At 41.4% G+C, this 19,978-nt stretch overlaps 1 protein-coding gene across 1 annotated transcript in view; it reads left to right on the forward strand.

Annotated features, from left to right (window-relative positions):
• LOC117420432 (neuronal acetylcholine receptor subunit alpha-7-like) overlaps window positions 1-19,978 on the forward strand; it is a 75,318-nt gene that overhangs the window by 29,260 nt on the left and 26,080 nt on the right. The window contains exon 5 of the mRNA XM_034906531.2: window positions 13,176-13,255. Within this exon, the coding sequence (XP_034762422.2) occupies window positions 13,176-13,255 (80 nt within the window). The remainder of the gene's footprint in view (window positions 1-13,175; window positions 13,256-19,978) is intronic.

The raw sequence follows: 19,978 nt of genomic DNA on the forward strand, positions 1-19,978 counted from the left end.
TGAGATAAACACAGCTTGATCATTTTTTCTTGCTGGACGGCTAACTTGGATATTATTTTTTAAATGCACCGTGGGACATATTCCCTGAATATGATAATAAAACATGGACGTGTATTAGAAATGTAACCAGATTCATTAATGAAACTGTGTGTCTTGAGAAGGGGGCCTCTGGCTTGCAGACATACGGAACTATGTGACCTACTGATTAGGTGACTAGCGTCTGGACTGGATTAGGCTGAGCAGACAATTGAATTATGTACAGATAATTCACACGTGCAACAACAATCATTTTTACGCAAGGAAGACATAAACTAGTGATGTCCCAGTTGAAAAGGACATTAAAACATCAAAGGACTGGGAGTTTAAAGAGACAAGATACACAAATGACCTCATGAAAGTAGCTACTCAGCAGAGTGAAAAACATCCAAGCAAAACTAAACATTTGGCGCTCCACATCAAATGCTAAACAAGGTGCTGTCACTCTGATAAGCAAAGCTGCAACTCTGGGACTCAAGACGAGGAAGCAAGCTGCAAGCGAGTCAACGACCACAAGCAACGAGACTGAGGCCCGGCTGAAGGACTGCCGTAAACTTACAGTGACTGTTATCAGACAAACCAGTCTAGGTCTGCTGTACACCTAAAACCACAGTATCCAAAAGAAACTGGGCCCTGCTACCTGCGTAGCTAAAAGATTCAGCGAAGAGGACAGAGTGAACGGGCGCTGTTGTGGATCCTAAACCGAGGACTGAAGACTCTGTTGCAGCTATTTGTTGATTCTATCAAGAATTGAAAGCTTTGTTGCCGAGTTTGATCCAATGTAGGATTGAAGACTTCATTGCTGAGAGGAGAGCTTTTGTACTGGACACTTCAACAGATTGAGTTTCCAAACCAGCGGAGCAAAAGTCTAAGCTTCAAGGAACCGTTGAGTATAATTCCAGTTGTATTTTCCTTTCATGGAACTAAAGTAATTAATTGTAACACGTTCACATAGAACTGAATTGTTAATTATTTAGTTTGCACACTTTGTGTGTGAAATAACTTTTAGTGAAACTTGATGAAGTAACTATACGTAATCTACCTCATATTGTTGTATGAAGGAAGTCAATTACAGAACCCCTCCAGTAACTGTACATCATGGTAATTAGGAGGGAAAGACCCTTTAGAAAGTATACTCAGAATGAAGGTATTTATTACAGTGATCCCAATCCATTCAAGATTTTTTTAAAACCTACCTTAAATATTAAAGATGTTCCCTCAGTGGGGTTTTCCCTTTCCACCTAAAACTGCATTATCTGGGACACCTGCAAGGATTCCATTACAGAATCAGCATTAACTGCAGCGTGTCCGGTAGCTTTTAAAATTACATTTCTTTTACCCTTCAAATCCTGGTGCATTTCTAGATTCTAAATTCACCCCAGTAGTTTTACCCTCATTGACACTTATGCCACTGGTAATTGCCACTGGTGTTCCAAAACTCCAAGTTAGTCTAGATATTATCAGAGCTTTCTACGAATATACAGTAATAAAGTATCATGCTAGCATGTGGGTGCCTGGCTATGTCCCTGTTAGCCTTTTTTATTAAAATGAGGGAGATCATGGATTTAGCTTTTCTCTGTGTTGAGCATTTTAAGAGCTTTTTTAAAAAAAAAAAAAAAAAACAACCTAGATGCTAATAGTGTTTGCTGCAGGCAGAATGAGACTGTCAGAAGCAGCTAGTCCTATTTACTACCTACCTCTCTGCTAAGTACATTTTCTTGTTAAAATGAAGGGCATGGTGCCGTGGAGCTTTGTTTTTTTATTTTTTTTTATAAGAGCAACAAACTTTTCATTCCTATGTTTGCATAGCTAGAGGTGATTTTGCTGCCCTAAAATTATTTCTTTAGCAGAGATAGAGTAGTTAAATTTATGGACTTGTTCTGAGGTTTGGAGTTGAAAAAAGGAAGGAAAAAGTACAAACTATTCCTGGAAAGTCTAGACGGCAGCAGGAGATTGAACGCTTAGTTCGAGAAAGGAGACAGCTGAGGAACCAATGGAGAAGAGCAGAACAAAGTCAGAAGGAGGGACTCAATCTCTTACAAAGGGTCATAAAAGATAAGCTTGCAACATTGCGCAGAGCTGAGCGCCTACGGAAACGCTACAGAAAGAAGGAGCGTGCGAGAGCTAACTTTTATAAAGACCCATTCAAATTTGTAAAGAAGTTATTCACCAGTGAGAAGAATGGCACACTAAAAGCATCTAAGGTTGAGCTGGAGAGATATTTGGAGGAAACACATACAGATTCAAAAAGGCAGGAGCCTATGTCAATTCCGTCAGACATCCCACCTATCAATCCACCAGAATACCAAATGGAGGACTGTGCACCTAAGTGGAAAGAAATAGAGCAAGCTGTGAAAAAAGCAAGGGCTTCATCATCTCCAGGGCCTAATGGAGTTCCGTACAGAGTGTACAAGAGTGCTTCAGGAGTTCTACGAATTCTGTGGAAATTGATGAAAGTGGCATGGGAAAAACAGGTTGTACCAAGAGCATGGCGCCGAGCAGGTGGAGTCTTTATACCTAAAGAAAAAGATTCTACAAGCATCAGTCAGTTTCGTCCCATTTCCCTATTAAACGTAGAAGGCAAGATTTTCTTCAGCATTATTGCTCAGAGATTGTCAGCTTACCTATTAAAGAACTGCTTCATTGACACTTCAATACAAAAAGCGGGCATTCCAGGTTTCCCAGGTTGCTTAGAACACATCAATGTGATCTGGCAACAAATTCAATCAGCTAAAAAGGAGAGGAAGGAGCTCCATGTGACATTCCTGGATTTGGCTAATGCATATGGTTCAGTGCCACATGAACTACTTTGGGCAGCATTTGATTTTTTCAGTGTACCGACGACAATAACAAATTTAGTGAAAGCCTATTTTGGAGATTTGCAATTCAGTTTTTCAACTTCAGAATTCAGCACTACATGGCAATGCCTAGAGGTTGGAATAATGGCAGGATGCACCATTTCTCCACTGGCTTTTACCATGGCAATGGAAGTAATCATTAGGGCATCAAAATGGGTAGTAGGAGGAGAGCGCTTGGCTTCTGGAATGCGACTACCACCAATTCGAGCATACATGGATGACATGACAACCATGACTACAACAGTAGCCTGCACTAATCGATTATTGGGCAAATTAACCAATAACATTGAATGGGCACGAATGCAATTCAAGCCCACTAAATCAAGGAGCATCTCTATAATTAAAGGCAAAGTAGTAGATAAAACATTCTTCATTAATGGTGAGGCAATATACCAACAGTGTCTGAGAAGCCAGTGAAGAGTCTTGGGAGATGGTACGACGGGGATCTAAAGGACACAGTTCGTGTGGGAGAAGTTAGACAACAAGCAGTGGAAGGGTTGAAGAGCATAGACAGCTGCGCTCTACCAGGTAAACTAAAACTCTGGTGCTTTCAGTTTGGTCTACTGCCGAGGTTGCTGTGGCCACTGACTGTGTACGAGGTTTCTTTGACAACAGTAGAGAAGCTGGAAGCTTTAATCAGTTCATACATCAGGAAATGGTTGGGAGTTCCACGCTGCCTCAGCAGAGTGGGACTTTATGGTAAAGGAATACTGCAGCTACCAGTCTCTGCTCTAACCGAGGAGTTTAAGTGCGCCAAGGTCAGACTGGAAATGACATTAGTAGAGTCACGCGATAAATGCGTAAGGGAGGCAGCACCTGTGTTGAAAACTGGAAGAAAGTGGGCGGCAAAGAAAGCTGTGGAAGATGCAAAATCTGCTTACAGTCATCACGACTAAGTCATGTTATGTACTACTTATTATACATATATTTGTATATGTCTTAGTTTTTAAAACTATTAAAAAAAGCTTTGGCACAACAAAGCAGTAAATGTTGTTTTATTTTGCTGGTTAATAAAAAAAAAATGCTGTTAAATAAAAGTGAGCTGTTTCCAGAATTGGAAAAGTAGCATACTGTCTCTAAAATGTGTCCTCCTCTGTTGTCTTCACAGTAACAGATTTTTTGGGTCATTCAAAAAATGCTGACTGTTATACACTGATCATGTCAGTTCGTCTGTCACACTATACTGGGTGAACACAATAACTGCCTTCATTTTGCACCAATTTTTACCAAACTATTGTCTTGCACTCCTCGCCTAGTGTACAGGTTTCGGAATGCATTTTGTTGTAATCTGAAAAACATTCTATTTTATATCAATACATGTTTTTTTTTTGTTTTTTTTAATTTTTAGTCATTCACTTTTCTACCTTAAGCAGTTTTGTGGTTGTACTGTTTGTTTGTTTTTGTTTTTTGATGATGATGTTGCATACTTTCTGTAAAGCGCTTTGAGATACCATGGTATAAAAGGTGCTATACAAATACAATAAATAAAAGCATTACATCATCACTTTATGCCATATCAAGTGTTGCCAATTTAGCGAATTTGTCGCTAAATCTTTAAGGGTTGACTTGGCGACAATTTTTGTGAAACGTGACTAGCTACAAATCTAGCGATTTCCAGGACAGTCATCGAAGAATTTCAGAGATATAAAATCGTCAAAACATTTTTTTAGAATCATTGTCAGGGTAATTAAATGAAATCCAATAATGCCCCGCCCCATTTGAATACACAATTTGAAACTTAATGTGTCATTTGCTTAACAGCACAAACCTGGTTCTAAACAAACCAGCAACTTGGTGTCGCCAGTGGTAAAATTGGTTTGATATTCGCAACCATATCACCTAGACATTTCAAACCAACTTTAAATGTGAAGCTGAGCAGTTAACCTTTCCTTTTAACTGTAATTCCTAAATAATAATGCTTAAAATGTAATTCATCCTGCAAACCTAAATATTTCTTTAAAATGTATGAGATTTAGTCCGTGCAGGGCACAATTTTTCATTGACTGATCTATGAAATTTAGTCCCAGGAGAAGACATTTTGCGTGACACTGGCACACTCGCTCTCTATCACCCCCACCCCCCCCCACTTCGGCTACTTCCCAAAGTAAAAAATCTGGGGAGCTACAGTAGTTAATGTCAGTTGATTGTTGTTCACAACATTTAAAACCAAAATGACATGCACTCCTATTATATCACTGTCGCCAACGTTACCCTTTCGTTCTTGAAAAACACAGTTGTAACGTTATAATAACAGGTGAGTGTGAAAAATGATTCTAAACCTGCTTGGAGAAATCCTGCTCTCTGATTGGTTAGCTGCGTTCTATCAGCCATACGTTAATCCCACACAACCTTTCAACAGACACATCACCTTTTGATTCAAATTCCTCCGCCACTTACCTGTACAAATTATATAACATTTGATATCTATAAATAACCTCTAACTTTAATAAAATGGCAGACCCAGAATCAAATTATAATCTTTTTAATGGAAAAAACAGTTGAATGGAACGAAGATGAATGTCCTGAACCGGACAAAGTATCAGTAATTCCATTTTTTTTTAAGAAAAAAGGCACAATAAGATAACGAAACTTAATTTGAACTGGAACTTGACCAAAACGAGAGAGAGAGAGAAAAACAAAAAACACAATAAAGGCTTCTTAATTGGCTGTGAATATCCAACAGAACTGCCTCCAAGAAAAAGATAGACTTACATTTAATGTACTTTCTAAGGACGAGCTCAACAGTCAATTTTATGTCACTTCCACGGAGAATAAAGATGGAGCGCAATACGCATATTAAACTTTATAAATCTGCGAGCTAGTGTCAATCACTTTAATAAACCACTATACAGCTGAAAAGTGAATTTAGCGAAAGACACAGAATGTAACAGTGCTAACAATATATTCTTAGCAGTAATTAAAAAAGAAGACAAAGTAGAAAAGATAAAACAACACACTATCCCCCAGTAACACCAGCAGAGCTGGAGAAGCTAAACAATAAAAAATATTAAAGTTCTTGCATGGCACAAAGTAAGCATTCTCACATAGATGCTGATGCTTTCACCTGCAGCTCCCCTTCTGGCAGTTTTTTAAACTGCACATTTATCTGGCAATTTTCAAGTGAACATTTACTCCAAAAATCATAGATCTATAATTAAAGTTGTATCAGATGTATTTATGTAATTTACTAAGTTTAAATGTCTATGTCCATTAATGAAATAGTAAATTGTTATTATTTATTGCATTTATATAGCACTTTTTATACAAAAGTATTGTAAAGCACTGTACAGTACATAGCAGAAAAAAAGAACAAACCACAATACATTTGTATAGCATGTCACACATGCAACTGCCATAATCAGACCATTTAAATAACATATTTAAATAACAGTATACACAATACAAAAGCAGCAATTTTAAAGTTACATTAAAACCAACTAAGATAAGAAAGCCATTTTATAAAAGTGTGTTTTTAGTCTTGACTTGAAAACTGTAACAGTCCCAGCTTCCCTGACAAACAAAGGCAGAGCATTCCATAATTAAGGAGCTCTACAAGAAAAAGCCCTACCCCCCATGTTGCTTTTGTTGATCCTAGTAATAACCAGCAGCCCCTCATCCTGTTATCTTAGAGTGTGGTTTGGAAGATACGGGGTCAGTAACTCCTGCAAATAACTATGTGCTAATCCATTTAGGGCCTTGTAAGTTAACAGCAAAATCAATTCTGTAAATTATAAATTAGCAAGTAATATGTTAATGTAATTGATATACAAAAAGTGTTTACTTTTAATACACATTTTAATCAATATTTATTATATTTATGAATAAACTAATGTTAATTTATTAAAATAAAACACTTTTAAACAAATGTTTACTTTTCACTGGAACTATTTTCTTGTGCGTAGTGATATTTATTGGAAAGATTTTTTTTTTTTAATTTGCTGTGTTGATTTAAAAAGTAAATACATCTAATAATTGTACAATCATTTTATAATAGTATTAACACACTCCAGGGGGTGGGTTGACATGATATAACCGCACATTTAACGGTTAAAAGCACTCTGCTTCACGTTGTGCCTTATAATGCCTTAAGTGTGTGGTTAAATCATATCAACCCATCCCCTGTCATGCCTTAATGCATTATTAACTAATGTTGTGATATTTGAAACAATGTAAACATGTTATTAATGGTTCTAAAGTAAAAGCAAAACTCATCATTCACTTTGTTATTTTGATTTCCATTACTTGAGAGTAGATGTTAAAACTGCTGATTTGAACTCGGCTCTCGCAAAGATAAGCACCAACTAAGACGTAGCTTTACAGTAAACTAATGTGATCCATCTGCGTCTCCTTCCATCCATCTGATGATGTAGATATCCTTCTGCCTGGTGTTGATGGCTGAAGTGTAATGCTGGCTCCAGGGATCAGATTATTTTGCCTTCCCAGTGCATTAGCACACACAACGACTGCGATGCTGGCTCCAGGGATCAACCACAGTGCGGTCTCCCTAGCGCATCAGCATGAAAACCGTCTGGATTGAGCGAAGTAGGGTACATCTCTGGGGCCTTCAAGTGGGCACCTTCCATCCTCAGTGTTTCGTCGACTAGCCCACGACACCTCAAGAGGGCTTGACAGTGATTCTGGCATCCCAGCATCACCCCCTTCCGTCCCCCACTCAACTCAGCCCAGCTTAATTACCCGTACATTAGCGTTGCTTTCTTTCTATTGTGCTTGAGATCCCCAACCAGAATCTTTCCGTCTCAACCACAGCCAGTTGCTACTCCTCTCTGCTGCTTCAGATAAGTTCTTCACTGTGCGATGCAACTCTTGGCCACTGAATCCGACGTCTCTGAGAAACCGGGTTGTAGAGTGTGCCACAAATCCTTGACAACCCACCTCCACTGGGTAAACCCAGACTCTCCATCCTCGCTGTTCCGCTTCAATGGCTAGTTGAGCATACCGAAGTTTCTTCCTCTCATTCGTCTCATCTACAGCATCCTCCCATGGCACTGTTAACTCTACCAGATGAACAAGGCGTGCTACTCCAGCCCACATGACAATATCTGGCAATAAGGTTAGTAGTGGCAATCTCAGGTGGAAAAATAAGCCGTTGACCAACATCTGCCAGCATTTTCCAGTCTCTAGCAGCTTCCAGTTGTCCTGGGCGAGGCTTGGTTTTAACACCTTTTCTTGGCGGTTGCTCTCCTGGGTGGAGGAATGTTGTCTTTTGTGTGTAATGTTTTGATGGAACTGGTGGCAACTTATTGGTCATGTTACACTTGTCTTCCAGTGCTAAGGCCAAACATTGCAGCACCTGGTCATGGCGCCAAGTAAACCGTCCTTGGCTAAGAGCCACCTTACATCGTGTCAAAATGTGCCTTAATGTTGCAGATGATGAATACAAAGGACATGAGGGAACCTCTCCTACCCAGAGGTTTAGGTTCTGTAGTGAAGGGAGAACATCATATGTTGGCCTGATGTGGAAACTGATCCTGCTCTGTTCCATTGTCCATAGGTCTTGCCAGCCGATCTTGCATTGTTCCACACTCTCCCATCTCATCCATTCTCCCTGCTTGGCCTGGGAAACGGCCTTTACACAACTCATCCTCTCTTCCTGCTTCTGCATCTCATTCAGCTTCCTCCACTGAGCTGGGGTTGCCTTGTGCCATGTAGGAGGAGATGAACTGAGACTAAGACCCCTTCTTCCATGCTGAACTTGCCCCATGATCACGATTCAAAAGGTAGCCTTTCCACTGCTTGTTGTCTAACTTCTCCTACACAAACTGTGTCCTTTAGATACCCGTCGTACCATCTCCCAAGACTTTTCACAGGCTTCTCAGACACTGTTGGTATTGCCTCACCATTAGTGTAGAACCTTTTATCTACTACTTTACCTTTAATTATAGAGATGCTCCTTGATTTAGTGGGCTTGAATTGCATTCGTGCCCATTCAATGTTATTGGTTAATTTATGACTCATTGTGTGACCCTGAGCAAGTTACTTAACCTCCTTGTGCTCCGTCTTTCGGGTGAGACGTAGCTGTAAATGACTCTGCAGCTGATGCATAGTTCACACACCCTAGTCTCTGTAAGTCGCCTTGGATAAAGGCGTCTGCTAAATAAACAAATAATAATAATAATAGTAATAATAATTTGCCCAATAACTTATTAGTGCAGGCTACTGTTGTAGTCATGGTTGTCATCTCATCCATGTATGCTCAAATTGGTGGTAGTCGCATTCCAGAAGTCAAGCGCTCTCCTCCCACTACCCATTTTGATGCCCTAATAATGGTATTCTGGTGGATTGATAGGTGGGATGTCTGAAGGAATTGACATAAGCTCCTGCCTTTTTTAATCTGTATGCGTTTCCTCCAAATATCTCTCCAACTCAAACTTAGATGCTTTTAGTGTATTTTTTTCTCACTGGTAAATAACTTCTTTACAAATTTGAATGGATCTTTATAAAAGTTAAATATTGCACGCTCCTTCTTTTTGTAGCGTTTCCATAGGCGCTCAGCTCTGCGCAATGTTGCAAGCTTGTCTTTTATGACCCTTTGTGACAGATTGAGTCCCTCCTTCTGACTTTTGTTCTGTTCTTCTCCATTGCTTCCTCAGCTGTCCTTGCATCAGTCTTCACCAAGCTTGTATTTTATTACTCCTACACTCCTATAAACATTTCAGAATGCAATTCACCATAACCTTGTACTTATTAAGAGATTATGAGGACCCTCTGTGTGTGCCTGTACTGGTTTAATTAATAATCACACATCACTGCTTAAATTTGAGCTAACACTATTTTGCAGTTATTTAAAAGTTTTAACTTAAACAACCTGTACTGATAAATTAAATAATCTTTGGTATTCATGAAACCTTTGCTTTTGAATGCATTGTGTTTCAAAACATTCTCTAATCTTAGAAAATCCTTCAAATTAAAAAAAAAAAAGAATAAATAAATGTTTAGTCTTGTTTTCTGGTAGTGTACTCAATATCATGTAATTGAAAATGTATTATATTTATAGCAGGAAATATTTGCCTTCCCTAGGAAATTTTAGTGAGATTTTCTTTATTCAAATGTTCCTTTATGTATTGATAAACATATTAAGGTAGAACATGCAAGTTTGTGTTTGTTGTGTAGAGGGTGTTAGTAATTATCAGCGCCAGTGTAATTCATTTTGCTTGTCAAGTGAATTCCTTTTAAGCAAATTGCAAATGACCTAATTTGCCAAAACACTGCACATCATCATGTGGAGAACCGAATGAAAAAACATCAGTTTTCCATTCCTTTTTATAACTATAAAATACTGACTGCACAGGCGCCGAGTTTTCAAATTCCCGGGGGGGGGGGGGGGGGGCTGAGTTAGTCGTCAAACCCCCACCCCCAATGCCGCGCTGCTATTTTATTATTATATTGTACTTGTAAAAAAAGAAATAAAATGTGTACAAAGTAGTTTTACTGTAAAATACTAACATTGTGCTGCTGCTGTTTAATATCTTTTTTTTTTGTTTTTTTAATTCTGCAGTTGATTTATCTACTAAAAAATAAAAATAAATCAGACAGACGTCTAATGCAGCGGATTTACATCTTGAACTATACGTTGATAATAAATATAAATAGGTATGAACACACTGAAACTTCTTCAGTACAGACAGCAAAAATACTGGGCAGTGGTAGTTTCTTTTTAGAAGAGTAGTGATTGATGTCAGTTGAAGTAAACACTTAAAGCACCAATATGGCAAATAGTTTTTTTTTTTTTCCAACTATTAAGATTTTTTTTTTTGCGGCTCAGTTTCCCGCCAATAAAACTTACAGTAAACAACAGCAATAGGTAACAGTAATCAGCGCTCACGTCCTCGGCCAGACTGGCGTGTTCATAAACCATAGTTCCCCACAGCTTGCCACAATACCTATAAACAATAATTATTTAAACAAGTAGAAAACAATATGAGCAAGTCTTTAAAATGAAAACAAAAACAAAAGCACTCTGGAATACAGCCTCTCGTGAAACTTTTCACTGCTCATGTAAACAGTATTTTGGGGTCTTTCATGGTTAACAGCATGAGAATCTAAGTGGGCTGTCAGCATGGCTAATTTAAATCTGACCCCCCTCCCCCTCTCCTTCATTTGCATAGCGTTCAGGGAAAAGTAGGTGTTCCAAAGGGAAATAAGAGGCTTTACATGTAAACACTAAAAAGCACCATGTCCACGTTTATTTAATGAGAAACAGATGTCTTGAGAAAAGCAAACGCTCATGTAACGTGGCCTGTTGACACTTACAATATTTAGAGGGAGTGACTAGAACGGAGATTTTCTATCTTCAGCAGAAAATAATATTGTGTTGACTCATTTACAGGTTAAAGGAAATCTCGGATCAATTTATTTAATATACAGATATACCTCTTACATGCCATAAAGAGCAAGTGCCCCCCCTGCCCCCACGGTTCTGCCGCTTATGGTCTCAGTTATGAGTTTTTAAAGTAGGTGACATCAACTGTACCAATATTGACAGTAACAAACGATGTGTTACAGCTGATGTCATGAAATGGGTTTCTGACTGGTCTTTGTGGGTTAGATCATTTGCTGAGGAAGGGTATTAGCACTGATATTAAAACAGAAATGGTACTAACGACAACAAAAATATTTTGTGAATTTGGCTTGAAGTGTTTTCTTTTCAATAAAATTATGATTGAGTGTTAGATAAATAAAAAGAGGTAGTGCAAGATTATGGTTTCATGCAGAGCTGGTAATTTTCAGTTTACTAGAACATAGAAGCCATTTCTGTTTTTTTGGGGTTTTTTTTGGTTTTTTTTCATATGGATACATTAAGTAGTAAAACAATAATCGACCGACTATATTAAATAATGTTTTTAGGAAAACATGTAATATCATTTTATGTTCGCATTAAGGTATTCCAAGACACTGATTGGGTTTTTGCTTTGCCTTAGCATGACAACTATCAGCCTCATGAATGCCCTGTCGTGCCTTAATGCTCCCTGTACTGAAATTGATAATAAAAAAAGGTCTGGGTTCAAAGAACCTATTGGGAGCAAGGATTCCAATAGAAACAATGTTCCACTAAACCTGGCTTAACCTTTTCCTTGTCAACATTGCTTATTTGCTGCACCTTTCCAAGGGAATGCTCAATAAAATCATGAGGAATTGTTTTTTGAACAGCGATTGTCAGAGAGCACAGTGTGTTAAGCACTTAAAGTGACAACTTACTGTAGATAATGCTATAATCGAACCCATATTTCAAGACTGTGTTTTCTGCAGGCTTGTGCCCCTGTAAGGGTACTCATTCTGTTGTGTCAATGCCAATGTCAGAGTCAGCTTGCTGCCTTATTTATTACTATTTAGTCCAACTGAAGTAAAGATGGAGACCTTAAAAAAACATTTAAATGGCATGTTTGTTTAGAATTTTAATTACCACAGGGTAGTTTTTTCCACAATTTCATTTTGCCAAAACTGCTACAAGCTTTTGGGGTAAGGGGGGAATTTTTATTTTCTCAAATAAAAAATAATTAAACTTCAGCTTTTTTCATCCCAGTAAGGTTTATGTCCTTGCTTATTTTGATTGATATTCTCACACAACTGTTCCCATAAAGCAGTCGTACTATTTTGGGTTACATCTGTTGCAGTATTTTGTTTAATTTTCAGTCAACTGAGGCTAGCACAGACACTTCCATATCTGGTGGCTCCTGGGATGCAGACAAACTGCCGCATGATCGATCAAGCATCTCATCTATAACAGTGACATTGAGACACTGCAACCAGATCTCTCGTGGTTCTGATTCTCTTGAATATAAAACAGATGTCATCGACAAAAAAACCAAGACAAATATGCTGTGAAACGCAATCCATTTTGTACAGCTTGTACTTACTAGCTTTGGAAATATATGTTATAGCTTTAGTACCATTGTCTATACATACGCCGCAGTATCAGAATCAAGTTAATTTATTTTCAGTGAATTGTGTAACATACTAAAAAAAGCTGTACACATTTACCTTGGTGAATAATAATAATAAGAAAACAAAAATAAGCTGTGTGGCTAGCTGGTAAAATTCAAAGTGTTAAATATAGACATATATAGAAAAGAACCCTGTTTCCAGATCATTGAAAATGGAATTGGAACCCAATATAGCATAATGGTCCTGATACATTTGCAAACTGATACTGATACTATGTCGTGTTTTCATATAAAGTATAAACATATTTTACTGTATCAAAGAATGAATTGTATTCATGCCCTTTAGAACCAACCGCACATTTTTTTCTTCTAATTTCAGTGCAGATGAACGATTTGATGCAACCTTCCACACAAATGTCCTTGTAAATTCATCTGGGGCATGTCAGTACATCCCACCAGGTAAGTAACTTTCTTTTAGGTCTTTTAAATAGTTAGACCCAGTGATTTGGAATCAATTTATTATGGCGGGGACTCCTCCTTATGGCTAGGTTTGCACTAGCAGTCTATAACCATATCAAGAGAATGCACCCTGAGGAGAATAGCAATGTATAATCATATCAAGAGAATGCTCCCTGAGGAGAATAGCAATGTATAATCATACCAAGAGAATGCTCCCTGAGGAGAATAGCAATGTATAATCATACCAAGGGAATGCTCCCTGAGGAGAATAGCAATGCATCGTATGTAAACTTTCTTAAGTTCTTATCTCCATATCCAGGGAATGCTCCCCGAGGACAGTATTGCCATTTAAGATGTAAAATGTTAATTGAAAGCATTTTAAAAAGAAATTCAGAGGGAATTGTGGCAGATACAGGGTTAATGTCTGCCAGCAACCACAGGTGTGGCCACTCTCCAGTTAGTGCAGATTGATGCTAATTGGGGAGTGGCCACCTTCATAAAGCAGGCAGAAAGTCTGTGGTTGTGGAAAGGAAGTAGGTCATGTTTTGCTAAACCTTTATTTTGTGCCCTTTTGTTTGATATTTGTGTTATTTTATTTATTAAAGTGTGCATCCAGTGCTTTTCACTGCAGTTCATAAGTCTCTGAGTCGTCTCTTTCCTGCCGTTACCCTGCAACATATGGTGTAAGAAGTGGGAGACTCTTTTTTTATGGATTCTAATAAAGACTGGCACGAGGAGCAATGGTGGTAGCAGACTGAAGGCGCCCCATGGTGCATAGCCTGCGGGGAGTTTGGACACATCACGAAAGAGTGCCTCTACGAAGACCCATGCTTTATGGGGGCGTACCATAGAGATGAGGGAGTCGGCTGATGAGTGGCCGCCTAAAGGCCCAAGACCAGCTGCCGGCCCGAAAGCCAGAGACGGACTTCTATGCCTCTCAAGTCACCTGGGATGGTCTGGACGCCCTCCTTGCTGGCTTGGAGGACCAAGGTTGGTATCTGGCCTATGGAGCGCAGAGAGGGAGGAGCCCCACTCTCTTCAGCGCGAGAGGGAGGAGCCCCACTCTCTCCAGCACGAGAGGGAGGAGCCCCACTCTCTCCAGCACGAGAGGGAGGAGCCCCACTCTCTCCAGCGCGAGAGGGAGGAGCCCCACTCTCTGCAGCGTGAGAGAGAGGAGCCCCACTGTCTCCAGCGCGAGAGGGAGGAGCCCCACTCTCTCCAGCGCGAGAGGGAGGAGCCCCACTCTCTCCAGCGCGAGAGGGAGGAGCCCCACTCTCTCCAGCGCGAGAGGGAGGAGCCCCACTCTCTCCAGCGCGAGAGGGAGGAGCCCCACTGTCTCCAGCGCGAGAGGGAGGAGCCCCACTGTCTCCAGCGCGAGATGGAGGAGCCCCGCTGTCTCCAGCGTGAGAGGGAGGAGCCCCGCTGTCTCCAGCGCGAGAGGGAGGAGCCCCACATTCCCCAGCATGAGAGGGAGGAGCCCCACTCTCTCCAGTGCGAGAGGGAGGAGCCCCACTGTCTCCAGCGTGAGAGGGAGGAGCCCCGCTGTCTCCAGCGCAAGAGGAAGAAGCACCGCTGGCTTCGGAGTCTACAGGACAACAGCTGGGCAAACCTCAGCAGGCATTGCACTTGCTGCTGAGGGGAGCCAGGCAAAAAAACTAGTTGTATGTCCACGTCCGCTAAGCCCAGCAACATCGCCATGTCCAGCATCCAGAAGGGGGGAGTCCGCGTGTCCAGAGCCCAAGAAGGATAAGGCTGAGAGTCCAGTGACCGAGGGAGAGCTGCACCAGTCTCCAGCGACCAAGGGAGAACCGCACCAGTCTCCAGAGTCTCCATAGAGGGAGACTACATGCCACTCCTGCCTCCACTGCTAGAGGGAGACTATCTTTCACTTCCGCCTCCACCTCTAGAGGGAGACTACTTGTTGTACCTGCCTGTGTGGAGTCCACGTGTGCTACGCATATGAGGAGAGGTGTGTGGCAGAGACGGAGTTAATGTCTCTGCCAGCAACCACAGGTGTGGCCACTCACCAGTTAATGCAGATTGGTGCTAATTGGGGAATGGCCACCTGCATAAAGCAGGCAGAAAGCCTGTGGTTGTGGAGAGGGAGTAGGTGAGTGTTTCTTGTGATCTTGTGATCTTGTGATCGTGTGATCTTGTAAAAGTTCAGTGAAGGCTCAGCCTAACCTGGACAAGATTTGTGGTGTTTTGTTAAACCTTTATTTTGGTCCTTATGTCCTTTTGTTTGTTATTTGTGTTATGTTGTTTATTAAAGTGCGCATGCAGCACTTTTCACTGCAGTTCATAAGTCTCTGAGTCTCTTTCCTGCCGCAACCCTGCTATAGGAATATATTTGTTTAATTCTATCTGGGTTTACATCAGCTGAACTGGAGCATTTTACTGGTCATCTGTGGGTTTTTTTTGTATCACAGATGGTTAAATGTAATTATTTGTTAAATGTTTCTATTAAGATTCCTTCATAGCACAAAAATTGATTTCTTAATGTGCTGTGTTAAACATTGGGGCTGGCAAGGGTTAGCTACCCTTGTCAGCAGTATCCAACTCTGTGTTTACAGGATGCTGGAGACACCCGCCCAAGGCTTCTAAGAAATTAAAGAGAAAAATACCCCTAGAGTCTGCGAGAGCGGGGGCAGAAGATGACTCAACGTTGGACAACACGGTTAACGACTTAGGAACGGAAATGGATATCAGTATGGAGAGTACTTCACAAAAGACTAGTTCAAGATCTGCAGTTAGCAAAGACATAGAACTCCAGGTTTGTGTCTGTGGCTGGAGCAAGGCGACAACGGTCAGGGGTTTGAAGATTCATCAAGGGAGATGAAATGCTTGAGGGAGAAGGGACAAGGGCCTCGCATTGATCAGTACTTCTTACGAAGTCAGTCAAGTCAGTCGAATGAAATCCAGCGACAGGAAGCAAACCACAGTTTGCAGGATATCAGCACCCGTCATAGACGTGAGGAGGACTTGCATGGACACAGTTAGTGATGAACCTAATGATCCTTGTGAACCTGGTCAGACAAACCAGCACAAGAGAGAAAAGAACCTCAGTGGGCACAAGCCTGGAGTTAAATGGCCAAGAGCTTGTGAGAACTGCATGGGACACAGTAAACACAGATCTCTGCTTTGCATTGGAAAGGTTAAGTGAAACAGTTGAAAAGAAGCTGGATAAATTTGGGGACATCATCTACGCATATGGAAGTGAGAGGTTTGGAGTTGAAAAAAGGAAGGAAAAAGTACAAACTATTCCTGGAAAGTCTAGACGGCAGCAGGAGATTGAACGCTTAGTTACAGAAAGGAGACAGCTGAGGAAGCAATGGAGAAGAGCAGAACAAAGTCAGAAGGAGGGACTCAATCTCTTACAAAGGGTCAAAAAGAAGGAGCGTGCTAGAACTAACTTTTATAAAGACCCTGTAGCAGGGCAGAGCCCTGCCTGTAAATATTGTTGTGTGGTGATTTGGTGGTGGTTGGCAGGGATGGGGTTAATTTCCTATCCCTGCCAAAATACATGTGAGAATGTGGCTGGAGCTAATTGAATAATTGATAATTAGGCTCCAGCCACATGCTATAAAAAAAGAAAATCCTTTGTTTGGTGGTGAGAGTTGCTGAGTGAATAGTTTGGTGGTGTGTTGCTGTATTTTTGGTAAAGGTGCAAGTTCAGTGAAGGCTCTGCCCAGCCTGAACAGTTTTGTGTTTGTTTAACTGTTTTATTTTTGCTCTGTGAGCAGTGTTTTGATTTCCTTTTGTTATTAAACTGTGCAGCAGCGCTTTAACTGCAGTTTCCTTGTCTCTGAGTCTCTTTGCCCGCCCAATACCACCTGGGCCCACGACGCTACCCTGTCACAGACCCATTCAAATTTGTAAAGAAGTTATTCACCAGTGAGAAGAATGGCACACTAAAAGCATCTAAGTTTGAGCTGGAGAGATACTTGGAGGAAACACATACAGATTCAAAAAGGCAGGAGCCTATGTCAATTCCTTCAGACATCCCACCTATCAATCCACCAGAATACCAAATGGAGGACTGTGCACCTAAGTGGAAAGAAGTAGAGCAATCTGTGAAAAAAGCAAGGGCTTCATCATCTCCAGGGCCTAATGGTTAGAACACATCAATGTGATCTGGCAACAGATTCAGTCAGCTAAAAAGGAGAGGAAGGAGCTTCATGTGACATTCCTGGATTTGGCTAATGCATATGGTTGAGTGCCACATGAACTTCTTTGGGCAGCATTTGATTTTTTCAGTGTACCGATGACAATAACAAAGTTAGTGAAAGCCTACTTTGGAGATTTGCAATTTTAGTTTTTCAACTTCAGAATTCAGCACTACATGGCAATGCCTAGAAGTTGGAATAATGGCAGGATGCACCATTTCTCCACTGGCTTTTACCATGGCAATGGAAGTAATCATTAGGGCATCAAAATGGGTAGTAGGAGGAGAGCGCTTGGCTTCTGGAATGCGACTACCACCAATTCGAGCATACATGGATGACATGACAACCATGACTTCAACAGCAGCCTGCACTAATCGATTATTGGGCAAATTAACCAATAACATTGAATGGGCACGAATGCAATTCAAGCCCACTAAATCAAGGAGCATCTCTATAATTAAAGGCAAAGTAGTAGATAAAACATTCTTCATTAATGGTGAGGCAATACCAACAGTGTCTGAGAAGCCAGTGAAGAGTCTTAGGAGATGGTACGACGGGGATCTAAAGGATACAGTTCGTGTAGGAGAAGTTAGACAACAAGCAGTGGAAGGGTTGAAGAGCATAGACAGCAGCACTTTACCAAGGCAAACTAAAACTCTGATGCTTTCAGTTTGGTGTACTGCCGAGGTTGCTGTGGCCACTGACTGTGTACGAGGTTTCTTTGACAACAGTAGAGAAGCTGGAAGCTTTAATCAGTTCATATATCAGGAAATGGTTGGGAGTTCCACGCTGCCTCAGCAGAGTGGGACTTTATGGTAAAGGAATACTGCAGCTACCAGTCTCCGCCCTAACTGAGGAGTTTAAGTGTGCCAAGGTCAGACTGGAAATTGCATTAGTAGAGTCACGCGACAAATGCGTAAGGGAGGCAGCACCTGTGTTGAAAACTGGAAGAAAGTGGGTGGCAAAGAACGCTGTGGAAGATGCAAAGTCTGCCCTTCGAATTGGTGATATCATGGGGCAAGTTCAGCATGGAAGAGGGGGTCGGTCTCAGTTCAACTCCTCCTACATGGCACAAGGCGGCCCCAGCTCAAAGAAGGAAGCTGGTAGTCAACGAGGTGCAAAAGCAGGAGGAGAGGATGAGGTGTATAAAGGCCATTTCCCAGGCCAAACAGGGAGAATGGATGAGATGGGAGAGTGTGGAACAACGCAAGATTGGCTGGCAAGACCTATGGTCAATGGAACAGAGCAGGATCAGTTTCCTCATCAGGTCAACATATGATGTTCTCCCATCACCACAGAACCTAAACCTCTGGGTAGGAGAGGATCCCTCATGTCCTTTGTGTTCATCACCTGCAACATTAAGGCACATTTTGACAGGATGTAAGGTGGCTCTTAGCCAAGGACGGTTTACTTGGCGCCATGACCAGGTGCTGCGATGTTTGGCCTTAGCATTGGAAGACAAGCGTAACATGACCAATAAGTTGCCACCTGTTCCATCAAAACATTACACACAAAAGACAACATTCCTCCACCCAGGAGAGCAACCACCAAGAAAAGGTGTTAAAACCAATCCTCGCCCAGGACAACTGGAAGCTGCTAGAGACTGGAAAATGCTGGCAGATGTTGGTCAACGGCTTATTTTTCCACCTGAGATTGCCACCACTAACCTTCGACCAGATATTGTCTTGTGGTCTGGATCAGCACGCCTTGTTCACCTGGTAGAGTTAACAGTGCCATGGGAGGATGCTGTAGATGAGGCGTATGAGAGGAAGAAACTGCGGTATGCTCAACTAGCCACTGAAGCGGAACAGCGAGGATGGAGAGTTCGGGTTTACCCAGTGGAAGTGGGTTGTCGAGGATTTGTGGCACACTCTACAACCCGGTTTCTCAGAGACGTCGGATTCAGTGGCCAAGAGTTGCGTCGCACAGTGAAGAACTTATCTGAAGCAGCAGAGAGGAGCAGCAACTGGCTGTGGTTGAGACGGAAAGATTCTGGCTGGGGACAGGTAAGTAAGCTGGGCTGAGTTGAGTGGGGGACGGAGGGGGGTGATGCTGGGACGCCAGAATCACCGTCGAGCCCTCTTGAGGTGTCGTGGGCTAGTCGACGAAACACTGAGGATGGAAGGTGCCCACTTGAAAACCCCAGAGATGTACCCTACTTAGCTCAATCCAGACGGTTGTCATGCTGATGCGCTGGGGAGGCCGCACTTTGGTTGATCCCCGGAGCCAGCATCGCAGCCGTTGTGTGTGCTGATGCGCCAGGGAGGCAAAATAAGCTGATCCCTGGAGCCAGCATTACACTTCAGCCATTAACACCAGTCAGAAGGATATCTACATCATCATATGGAAGGAAACGTAAATGGATTTAGACGCATATGGATCACATTAGTTTACTGTAAAGCTACGTCTTAGTTGGTGCTTATCTTGGCGAGAGCCGAGTTCAAATCAGCATGAAGTTTTAACATCTACTCTCGTGTAATGGAAATCATAACATCTACTCTTGTGTAATGGAAATCAAATCTGGTTGGGGAGTTGATCTGTTTCTTGTTTTAAAAAT

This window comes from Acipenser ruthenus, chromosome 1 (assembly GCF_902713425.1).
Source record: "Acipenser ruthenus chromosome 1, fAciRut3.2 maternal haplotype, whole genome shotgun sequence".
Lineage (NCBI taxonomy): Eukaryota > Metazoa > Chordata > Actinopteri > Acipenseriformes > Acipenseridae > Acipenser > Acipenser ruthenus.